Genomic DNA, 12,401 nt, shown 5'->3' on the forward strand with positions numbered 1-12,401 from the left:
ATGTTTTTCGACGTTTTCCTAGTTTCTTCTTTATTTCCCGCTAAAGTGCTTCTTCCAAGCTTTGCTAGGGCTTCGACGTTTTTTCATCTTGTGCTTGCGGCCGGATTTATCGTTATATTTCTAATGGTTTGATGTGTGCTCCCGATAAAATTTCTAGTTTCTGTCACCGTGCTGCTAAAGCTAAGCAAAATTTGCGATTTTTCTTGGGAATCGGATGTTTTTATCAATCTAATTGAAGACCTACTTCGGCTGTAGGAACAAATTCTCCTTTGGGCAACCAATATTTTTGAATTTTTGATGAATGTTGTGTTATTCATGTCTCCATTCTGAGGCAGCATCTTATTCGTTTGTTTTGTATCTACATATATATATAGGGGTGGAACCAGAAAAAAAAAATCAGGAGGGCTGAATTGTACAGATATTTTTTTTATGACTAAATAAAAATATTTAATAATTAAAGTTTTACATCAACTCTTACATAATATACGATATTGCAAAAACTATACACATGAAGTCTGAAATCTAACGGACAAAGGAGTTAAGCTCTAGACTCTAGTCTATTCATTTCCACTGTGTTGATCCCTCCAAGGCTCCAACTCTTGGATAATATACGTCGCTGTAGAAAATACAGCTAAATAAACATGAACGTCACTCACATAAATCGTAATATGCATGGAATTCTTATGAGAGAGTGTAGAACATAGCAAAAAAAAAAAGAGGGTCAGAATTTTGAGGAATCAACGATGAACAAAGAACACTTTAATAGCAAATGTTTCTGTCAATACAGAAGCAATAAGAAATAGGTCTACATCTCATTTTGCAACCCACTTGATGACTAACAACATGAAACACTCTCCATGCAAAAGCTATTAGCCATTTAGCCTATTAAGTTAATCACAACTAATTGATCTTATTGAACACTTAGGATCTCATTTAAACCATATAACAGGCTGCAATACTAATACTTACAAATTACAATATGTGATTGAAATGATATTGTTAGAGTTTACCAAGAGTCCAAGAGACTAGAACTTGAGAGCCTTTCCCTTGTCCCACTTAATACTCGACCAATTCTCCATAACCTGATAAATTAACATTGAGAACATTTAATCTAGCTTGCAAGAGAAAAAAAACTAGAAGTTTAGGAAAGATTAGTCTACCTTTCTTCCATAGGTGAGCTTCATTTCCTGGTTGGCACAGAAGTCTGTGACGACCGACGAGTCGGTACAAGAGGAGGCAATTGGATTCTACGAGACTGCATTTGTTGAAAATGTTGTAATATTTGCTCATTTTCAATTGTAGAAAAAATATCCTTTTCAATGTATACAACTAGACTGTCATTCATCCATTCATCTCCTATTCTATTGCGTAAATCAGTCTTCATTGCAGAAAAAACTCGTTCAACCGAAGCAGTTGCAACTGGTAAAACTAATGCCAACTCTATCATACGATAAACCAATGGGAACACCAAATGTTTTTCAGTCTCAACCAATTTCTGAGCAAGAATTCCCAAGTCATCAATTGAAGAAAAGTAAGGATCATCCCGTAGATTATAAAAGTAACTCATAAGTTATTGTTCCCAAAATAAATAATCAGTACCACAGAAGTCCTTGAGATAAAAATCAGCAAGATGGATAAGTTTGTGAACATCAAATTGAGAGAAAGAATTTCTTGGATGAAGACATGATATGCAACCAAGCAATTTCGTACTAACTTTTGAAAACCGATTATTCATTTCTTGTATAATTAAATCAACAACCTAGCATTCAAATTTGCAACCATGATAACATTAATAATCAATGAAATCTCTTTAACAAAAAAAAAAAGATTTTTAGAAATAATACCTGACAAAAATTCTCTACACGATAATGATGAAAATTGATGATGAGTTGCCCTCTACGCCTACCATGACCACGAGTTAGCATGTTGTTCTCCATATCAAGTATTGGAATCATATTCAATTCACAAAATGTGTTAACTTGTTCCAAAATTATCTGCCATCCATCTTCCCTGAAGTCTTGTAGTCGACATTTCACACTTCTAACCAAGGACATGGCTTGAACAATATTTTGATCCCCTTGTTGTAGGGAAAGTGATAACTCATTTGTAATTCCCAATATATACTTCATCAAATGTAAAACAAAAACAAATTGATAACTCTCCATCTTCTCAATTAAACCTATGGCAACACCTTTATTCGCAGAATAAGAGGCGTCATCATGTACATTTCCTAACACTTCTATCACTGAAGACCACATAGAGCATAAACGAAGTAATGTTAAGTAGTGTGATCCCCAACGAGTATCTCCAGGTCTTGCTAAACTAGTTTCTTGATTTTTTCCTTTTCCACTAGTAATTTCTCCACTTTCCAATTCAGCAATTATTTTATCATGTTGAATTTTTCTAAGTTGATCTCTCCTCTTACAAGATGCTCCAGATATATTCACAATCATAGTGATATACCCAAAAAATTCACTCACAGTAAAATTGTCATGGGCAACAGCAACAAGAACTAATTGGAGCTGGTGAGAGAAACAGTGAACATATATTGCAAATGGATTTTCTTGTAGTATCAGAGATTTCAATCCATTGAACTCACCACGCATATTTGAAGCTCCATCATATCCTTGGCCTCTCAATCTAGATAATGATAAACCATGTTGCACAAATAAAACATCAATAGCCATTTTCAAAGAATGAGAACTAGTGTCAGACACATGCACAACTGCAAGAAATCGTTCAATCACACATCCTTTTTGATTCACATACCTCAAAACAACTCCCATATGCTTCTTCACTGAACTGTCCCGAGCCTCATCAACCATCAAAGAAAAGAATTTATCTCCAATATCATTGATTATAGCAAGTGTGATCTCTGAAGCACAAGCACGTGCTAAATCCTTTTGAATTTTTGGGGAAGTCAATTGATTGTTTGTAGGAGCATTTTGTTTTATAACTTTAGAAACCTCTTCATTTCGTTGACTATACCATTCAAGCAACTCAAGAAAATTACTTCTATTTGAAGAACTAGTTGACTCATCGTGTTCACGAAAGGGTAACCCTTGCTTCAATAGAAAGCGTGTCACATCCAACATTGCTGTTAAACGAGTCCGATAATCAATTTTCATATCGCGACTATGTACTCGTAAAATATTCTCCACACTATGCCTTTGATCTTGAAAAGCCTCAAATTGTATTCTAGCTTCATTGTGACAACTATTCACAGTCCCCATATGACGATTGAATCTTTCTAATGCCCTTTTCCAATTGTTGTATCCATCTTTTATAAAGGCATTATCTACATTTTCTTTATTTAAAGGTTTGAAAAAATAACACCAAAAACAAAATGCAGCATCTTTTGATATGCTATACTCTAGCCATGTATATTTTTTATACCAAGTTCCTTGAAAACTTCTTTCTTGATTACCAAAAGTTATTTTCGGATACACATGACCATTTGGTTGACAAGGCCCTCGGAGCGCATACTCTCTTCGAGCTTGATTTGGAATAGTAATATCAAATTCTTCAATTGATTTTCGTAGTCCCGGATCACTAACAATATCATCCAAATTTAATTCTACACGGGATTGATTTTTTACTTGTTCAATAACATTCAGCTCATTAGAGGAGCTAGAGCCGGAACTACGAGTTCGTTTAAAAAATCTCTCCATATCCTACACAAATAAATAACTAAAAATAAATTATGTAATGGACAACTACAAATGTAATGGAAAAATATATGTTGAACTAAAACTTTAATAAACTATCACAGTACCGTACCACTACCAATCTAATAGAATACTCATGGAAAACTAAACAGTCTAAACTACAAATGTAATTCTATATATTTTACAAAAAAATAAAATAAATAATAATGGAAAACTACCAATCTAATAGAAAACTAAATTACAATGGTAAATTGTAATATGGTATTCTGTAGACGGTACATTTCCAAAAAAAATCAAATAATAAAAAAAATTTAAAACATAGCAAATCTAAGTTCTAACCTTATGAAGAAATGGTGTTAGAGCTTGGAGCCTTAGAGTTAAAGTCTTAGAGACTCGGTTGCAACCTTGCAGGTTGCTAGTTGGAGAATGGAGACTTCAGAGTTCAGACTACTGTTGGCGTCGCCGGCTCGCCGCCTGGCGCTTGCAGTTGCTGCCTGGCTATTCGCGAGAGAGACCGCGAGTTGGAGGCTTGGAGCCTTGCTCCTTGGACTCTAGAGCCTTGGAGTTGGAGGAGAGTTAAGTGGGAGTGGGAGTGGGACTGTGGCCTGTGGGAGAGCCGGAGAGGAGGAAGAACTTAAGGAGTTAGGGAGTTAGGGTTTGAGGTTTCCGTCGTCTGCGAAATGCGAAGTAGCAATACTACAGCAATGGATTGGGGCCAAAGAATAGAAAAACATATTTACACTTTACAAAGTTACAGTCCGATTTAATGTTTTTTTATTTTTTATTATTTTATTTATTTGACTTTGGGCCCCACTCTGCTTTAATTAGAATTGGTAAGGAAATGAAAAAAAAAACAAAACGCTTTGTGCCTTCGTCTTCTCCGGTAGTGGCAGCGCACTGCGTTTCTGCGCTGGCTACACCGCTACACGACTACACCGGTGTCCAGCAATGGTAGTGGGCGGCGCGCCGGTGTCCAGCCGTCTAGTTGAGGGAGGCTGAAGCCTCCTCATCCTCTTGCTCTGTGCGGAAAATTTCTTGCCGTCTGGTGATGTCTAGTGGACGACAGCCAAGCTTGGGGGGCTGAGGGAGTTATTCTCGTAAAATTATCTTGCTACTGCTAGGACTGTTTTGATTTTTGTTTTTTGTTTTGTTTTTTTGTGTGCTTCTGCCACACTTATCATTATTGTTACAGGGGAAGTGCGATATTTTAGAAACAAAACGTGACATAATATTCATTCTACTTATAATTGCCTTTTATTTTCCTCCTTTTCTTCCTTAAATTTTTTGTTTTGTATTTTAAAGGATTATGATCGCTATGAAGAAAATACTCGAACTGCTCCATTCAGTGAACCTGAGGCTCAAATAATGCAGCAGCTTGCAAAGTCCTTTGAACCTCATATTTGGTCTAATGTTCATTCAGGAACAGAGGTAGGGTATGATGGATCGAGTCGTACGTGAGAGGGGGGTGAATCATGTGATTTAAAAATTGATTCCTTTTGAATTTTAAAAGATAAGTACGCAGCGGAAAACTAAGAAAGCGAAGAAAAAAACCAAATAGACAAAATACGAACACAAGCTATTTTACTTAGTTCGGAGCCTTCGGCGACTTCTACTCCAAGACCCAGGTCCTGCGGACCTATCGATTAGAGGTGATCACGGATCGGGTTGGTTCGGTTATTGGGCTAAAAAACTATCCGACCCTACTAGATCAGATAATGTAAAATCGGGACCTGCATCCTGTTGGGGTTGCAAGGTTGCAAACATAGCCCCATATTGGAAACACATGGGAAAGATCATGGGTTTATAAGAGAAAAGATATCTCCATTGGCTTGAGGCCTTTTGGGTAGAGCCCAAGAGCAAAACCATGAGGGCTTAGGCCCAAAGTGGACAATATCATGCTATTGTGGAGATATCTAAATTCTTTTGGATCCTACAATTGGTATCAGAGCCCTGACTGCCAGAAGGTTTAACCGCCGACTGTGCACAAGAGCCATGGTCTGATTGAACCATGTGGGTACAATATTGACCTCAAACAAAGAAAGTGGGGGCTCCTATGTTCGGATCAAGAGGACCAGACACCAGGCAGGAAGTCCTAGTTGCGGCTAGGCAAGGAAGTCCTAGTAGGTCGGGTGGACCGAGGGGCAGGAAGACCTGGTGGGTGCACCAGGCAGGAAGTCCTAGTTGCGGCTAGGCAAGGAAGTCCTAGTAGGTCGGGTGGACCGAGGGGCAGGAAGACCTGGTGGGTCGAGGATCAGACGTGGGAAGCCTATGGTCCTTTGTTTGAGGGGGGGATTGTTGGGGTTGCAAGGTTGCAAAGATAGCCCCATATTGGAAACACATGGGAAAGATCATGGGTTTATAAGAGAAAAGATATCTCCATTGGCTTGAGGCCTTTTGGGTAGAGCCCAAGAGCAAAACTATGAGGGCTTAGGCCCAAAGTGGACAATATCATGCTATTGTGGAGATATCTAAATTTTTTTGGATCCTACACATCCGGCCCTATATCCGACGGTTCTTATGTATCAGATATCTAACAGGTTGTCAGTTATTTGGATATCCGACCCTATATCCAATGAAATATAAAATATAAATATAAATATAAATATAACAAAAAAAATAAAATTTAAAATGATAATAGACATTACTCATTACACGTTATAGCAGCTAATCGGAAATAGCTATTACAACGTATAGCAGCTTATCGGCAGTAGTTGCTACAACGTGTAATAGCTTATCAACATTAGTTGCTACAAGTAGGGGTGATCACGGATCGGGTTGGTTCGATTATTGGGATAAAAAATTATCCGGCCCTACTAGATCAGATAATGCAATATTAGGACCCTACATCCGGTCCTATATCCGGCGGATTATTTTTTTTCGGTTCGATTCGGGTCGGTATAAGCGGGTTGGTCGGTTTGACGGGTTGACTGCTCACCCCTACTATCGATGGATAATTGACTAAAATATCTATTCCAGTACCTTCAGAAAAGGAAATCGAGTACGCAGAAAAGATGGAACAAGTGCAACACCCTGTATTTGTGCTTTTGCAAATAATTAAGTACAAGTTACAAGTTCGTTACCCAACACCTTCAAAGATTGTCAGCTTAGGCTTGGTGTCGGTCGGCTCCTCGGCAGTAGTCGAGTACAACAGTGTCGTAGTAGAGTGACCGCAGGAAGCTGAAGCAGTTAGAACCTCAAATGGACACATAGAAACTTGTATGGAAGTTATATCTTCAAGCTTGGTCGAGTCCCCCTTATAAAGGGTGTGGAAGGTGTCTTCCATAGCCGTTGAAGGCGCCTTCAATGGGACAAATTCTATCTCGACTTCGCCGCGCCTTATCTGCGATGAGGTCCAAAGTTTATCTCTTGGAAGGAGCCTTCTATGAACTGAAAGCGCCTTTTATGAACAGTGACAAGACGCCTTCCAATGCTTGAAGGCGCCTTCAAGCGTGTTAGTCCAATAAACCAAATAATAACCTGCAAGACACGTGTTAGCACAATAATATGAGCAGTAATTAGACTCTGTCTCCTCGAGATCAGGATCTAGTCGAGGTCTCAGTTTAGGGATTCAAAATGGACCAAAATTGGATTGACGCCTACTATCCCTCAACCAGGACGCGTCCTCACCGAATCACTCTCCTCTAATGACTTACCTTTACTTATCAACTCGCAGTCAATTGGCTAACCTCTTGACCTACCAGGTCTTCATGCAGTTGTCAGGATTATAGATCCAACTGGACTTCTGTCGGCTGTCAAGTCTCACGGACCCAACCAGACTTTCTACAAGATATCAGGTCGGTCCGTTGACCTATCTGGACTTCACACCAACTATCCGGTCCTACGGACTTAGTTGGATTTCAACCTAGTGTCAGGTCCTTTAGACCCATCAATTCCTGCACACTTGGTAAAGCAATCAGATCACAAAAATACCTAACTTAACTCACTTGTCATTCATCAAAATCTGAATTAGACCGTTAGTGCAAACTGTACCGTATGCATTTTTTGTTTCCTCTAATTCTTATTTGGATCTATGAATGCCCCAAAGACTCTAGATGCATAGTTAAATCAAGCTTGGTAAAAAAATTAATTTGTGAGAAGTAATATAGGTTTTTTAAAAATGAAACAAACTGATTTCAAATTGATGATTGTTAAATCTATTTAGCATTGCTGAGGACATGTGGTGGTATATTAGAATATTAAGAATATTGTGGAGACATTTCTTTGGCAAAACATCTGAGCAGAAACTCTTAGAAATGGGGTGGAACAGAGACTACCTAGATCCAAGGAGCGCTTTCTTATCATTCAAATTTCCATTATTTCTTTGGTTTCGTGAAATCTCAACTTTAACCAATGGAATGTGCAGACCTACACTAGAAACTTATTGTTCATCTGTGCTTTTATTGTTCTTGTTCTACTCAAGGATTACAAAGAGCAAATATAGACAAATAAATTAATACCGTTAACTTACTGAAGCTATAATTTCGACATTCCTGTTGAGCCATGCCCAGCAACTTTTCCTGGCACCATCAGCTGCTCCGCCAGCATTGTTAGGTATGCACACCAGTAGCTATATTTCCATTACCTAAACTAAATGCTTAATCTTTAGGATCTTATTTCTGTGCATGAACTTTGCAGGTCTAAATATTTATTGTAACTAAGCTTCCAAGGTACTGAATGCGGAAGAACATTCTTGCAACTTGGTAGATTTTAATATCAGAAGAGTTTCTTCAACAGTTTGATCACAATCATTGCAGCCCATATTTCTCTTTTTTTTCTTCCTCTGTAGAAATATTATAAGTTCGTGCCTTACTAAATCCGAATTTGTAAATTTGTTTGAGAAATAAAATGTGTGAAGATTTGTTGGATATAAGTGATGTGAATGAAGAAAAGGTAGATGAGGAAAGAGCTTCCATTGTGAATGAGATTTTAGTTTCACATTAAGAGTTTTATGGTATATTAGTTGGTTTATATTGATTCACATGCATTGAGGATGTGAACAAATGCATGAGGAGAGGTTCTCTCACATGTGGATGCGTAGTGGATTTGCACTGAACCATGTTGATTCGAATTTCACTTAGTTCGTTGTGCTTGGTGGAATCATACTCAACTGTTGTACCCTGGGAAACAGACGATCTGAATAAATTTCAAAAATCTTGAGATTTTTCAGTCGCAGGCTGCCTGTCTATCGGCTCCGGTAACATATTGTTTTTCTCAACAAGGTTCAGACATAAACAAATTGTAATCAGAGTGTCCATAGATGGATGCATATTAGTTATGAATAATTTATTTTATATATTCTAGTCAGAGTTTACATCATTTTGCAATTATATTTATGATCACCTAACAGTGTAATCTAAATTAATGGACATTAATTTAATCCTTGAACTTTCTTGCATAAATTGTATAAAATACTTGGTGTTTCATCTCTATTTCAACAAATTTAATTCTATATAATGTATAAAAAATAAACTTAATTTGTCCTTTGTGCTGCTATTTATGCCAATTAATTCAAAATTATAAACATACACAATTATTCATGTCACCAAGAAAAGGACCACTCACCCAATCCCCTAAATAAAGATCATCCATTTCGAACTAATTGTAAAATTAATTGATCATGACTCCATGATTCCACCTAATTCCAGCTGACGAATTCCATAAACACTTCTTGGTAAATAAAAAATATTCCTTTTTTGACAAATACAAATGAATAATTACTAAAAAAACATTTCTTATAATGTAGATAGATCTTTGGATTTGACTTTGACGGCTGGCCCATGACTCCATATCCAGATGCGTACTCTGCGCACGACGTATCTTTCAAAGGTCAACGTTCTCCTCATCTTTTCAGTTGCTAACAAAAGACGGCAAGGCCACCTGTCTGTTCTCGCCGTCAGCAGCCCGAAAAATTTACCAAAAGGTTCGATTTTTAATCTTGTGGATTTTTGTACGCCTCTTCGTTTCCGAATCTTCTGAATTTCCCTTCTTAACTACCTTAATCCTGTAGAGTCGAGCAATCCATCCGTATCCAATTTGTTCATCCCCCCTTCCCCCTTTCAGCTCCTCCCATGGCCTCCGCCCTGCGCCTACTCCTCGTTCTCGCGCCCCTGGCGGCGCCGGCGGCCTCTGCCGGCCTCGGCTTCGACTTCCACCACCGGTTCTCCGACCCCGTGCGCCGGTTTGTCGAGGCGCACGGCGGCGGCGGAGGCGGCGCCGCCTCCTGGCCCGGAAAGGGCACCGCCGAGTATTACTCCGCCCTCGCCCGCCACGACCGCGGCCGCTCGCTCCCGGAGCTCTCGTTCGCCGACAGCAACGCCACTTTCCGTATCAGCCAACTGGGATTGTGCGTTCCTCGTCTCCTCGATCCCTCAAATCAGTACCGAAACTCGAAAGCTGCGATTTTTATTTCCATCTGATCGTTTTGATGTCGGTGGATTGTAGCTTGCATTACGCGATCGTGGCGTTGGGGACGCCGAACGTGACGTTTCTGGTGGCGTTGGACACCGGGAGCGATCTGTTCTGGGTGCCCTGCGATTGCAGACAATGTGCTCCGACCACTTCTCCTTCATATGGAGTAAGTCAAATTCTGTTCTGCTGATGTTCTTGTTCTTGGTAAAAGAATTCATGTATGCGAACAGAGTTCAACAGATAATCAAGCAATCCCAATTCCTTTGCTGAACAAATTTGATTTGTTTCTGATATCTCTTTGCCTTAACAATGATTTTAATGGTGACCATTCCAATCATTGTTAACAGGATATCAGGTTTGACATCTACAGTCCGAGTTCATCCTCAACAAGTCAAACAGTATCCTGCAGCAACAGCTTATGCGATCGGAGCCAAAGTTCTTGCAGTGGAGCAAACAGCACTTGCCCTTACTCGGTGCGATACGTATCGTCTAATACCTCATCTTCTGGAGTTCTAGTTGAGGATGTTTTGTACTTCACAACTGAGAATACTGCTGTGCCTCAGATTGTTGCGGCACGAGTTGTTTTCGGGTACTAAGTTGAGTTGTTGGTTTTGAATCACTATCAGTTTGCTCAATTCAGTGATAGATTTTATGCTGAAAATGTTCTTTTCCTTTAACCAAATCTTGTAGGTGTGGTCAAGTTCAGACGGGCTCATTTCTAGACGGTGCAGCGCCGAACGGTTTGTTTGGGCTCGGTATGGAGAACATATCTGTTCCTAGCATTCTATACAATCAAGGACATACTTCCAATTCCTTTTCGATGTGCTTTGGAGACGACGGGTTTGGAAGGATCAATTTTGGAGACAATGGTAGCACAGGCCAACAGGAAACTCCATTTGTGATTGACAGGAGTTTGTAAGTAATGTAGGTGTTTTCTTTTCAATAATTTTCTTGATTGCTAACTCAGTTTGATCCAGGCCTTATTACGCGATCGGCATAACTGGAATTGTAGTCGGGAATAGCTCGATAAAAACTTCTTTTAGAGCAGTGATCGACTCTGGTACCTCCTTTACTTATTTAGCTGATCCAATGTATACTGAACTCGTTCAAAGTGTAAGATGTCTTCTAAACATATCCCAGACAATGTGCATATCTAGTACCTCACAATTTCCTTTCTTTTATTACAGTTCAATTCACAAGTACAGGATCAACCGAGCAATCCCGATCCGAGAATCCCTTTCGAATATTGCTACGATGTCAGGTCATTTTCATGAACTAACCCACTCGAAAACTTGTAAATGTTCCTCAGATGTCACCTAATGCGATCCCAATTTTGCTACAGTCCCAATCAAGATGCGATAGTTACACCCAATATAAGTTTTACGACGAGCGGTGGTGGCATTTTTCCGGTCAATGATCCAATAATCTTGTTCACCACTGATCGGGTAAGGGCTAGATAGTTTGTTGTTGTTCAAAGTTCTTGAGAAAATTTACCTTTCTTGTTCTTTGTGGTTTGCAGGAGAGTGTCTACATGTATTGTTTAGCCGTGAACCGGAGCGATGGGATGAATATATTCGGGCGTAAGTTCACAAAAGATTGAGCAAATATTTCGATTCTTTGATGGCATTGTCGATGAATTAGAGTATTCAACTTGATGAAGCATACATATCTTATGTAGAAAATTTCATGACCGGCCTCCGAATTGTCTTCGATAGAGAAAGGATGGCATTGGGCTGGATGAACTTTGATTGTAAGTGAAAAAACCAATCATTTGCATCCAAGTTCGATACGACCTTTACCATAACTTTGCAACCCTTTCCTTCATGTTAGGCGGGAACTCGACCGACACCCCAGAAGGACCAAACACCACCCCTCTGTTCCCTGTATCGAGGCCTCCAAGCTCCGGTAGTGTGAAACATAAAATGACCACAAGAGGCCTCTTCGCGTTGTTCCTAATTCTAACGACTTCGGTCGTTCTTTCATCGCGTTCCACTTGGTCTTATTGCAGTTAATACAAACTTATAGGAGACACGGTGTACATGAATTTTGATCCTCTTCATGTTCATTTTATCTTGTTAATAAAATAGAAACATGTTCATTGTGATTCTCTACAGTGTGTGCTTGCTAGTGTTTATTAATTAGGCAGTTGGAAGTTATGTAACTATAGACAGAGACTCGATCGAGCAACAACGGCGGGCCGGTTGTGAATCGCCTTTGCCTTACGCCTAGTTTACTTGCGAAAGAGAGGAAATGCAAACACATTTATCATCTCTTGTGTTCTTCAGTTTGCTTGTCACAAACCTTCTTTGTTGTAAATGTATAGCC

At 39.3% G+C, this 12,401-nt stretch overlaps 2 protein-coding genes across 2 annotated transcripts; one reads left to right on the forward strand and one right to left on the reverse strand.

The window, feature by feature from the left end:
* Nucleotides 1-1,025: 1,025 nt before the first annotated feature.
* LOC122055275 (zinc finger MYM-type protein 1-like) lies at nucleotides 1,026-3,233 on the reverse strand. The gene is made up of 4 exons (XM_042616641.1): nucleotides 1,845-3,233; nucleotides 1,328-1,495; nucleotides 1,161-1,247; nucleotides 1,026-1,082 (listed from the first exon to the last, which is right to left on the reverse strand). Exons 1-4 carry the CDS (start codon nucleotides 3,231-3,233, stop codon nucleotides 1,026-1,028), a joined length of 1,701 nt encoding a protein of 566 aa, XP_042472575.1.
* Nucleotides 3,234-9,622: 6,389 nt separating this feature from the next.
* LOC121967914 (aspartyl protease family protein 1-like) lies at nucleotides 9,623-12,401 on the forward strand. Its single transcript, XM_042518443.1, has 10 exons — nucleotides 9,623-10,011; nucleotides 10,110-10,242; nucleotides 10,424-10,665; nucleotides 10,767-10,991; nucleotides 11,054-11,189; nucleotides 11,264-11,337; nucleotides 11,419-11,521; nucleotides 11,596-11,656; nucleotides 11,755-11,826; nucleotides 11,907-12,401. Exons 1-10 carry the CDS (start codon nucleotides 9,737-9,739, stop codon nucleotides 12,086-12,088), a joined length of 1,503 nt encoding a protein of 500 aa, XP_042374377.1. The 5' UTR covers nucleotides 9,623-9,736; the 3' UTR covers nucleotides 12,089-12,401.

The sequence above is a fragment of the Zingiber officinale genome, chromosome 3B, assembly GCF_018446385.1.
Source record: "Zingiber officinale cultivar Zhangliang chromosome 3B, Zo_v1.1, whole genome shotgun sequence".
Lineage (NCBI taxonomy): Eukaryota > Viridiplantae > Streptophyta > Magnoliopsida > Zingiberales > Zingiberaceae > Zingiber > Zingiber officinale.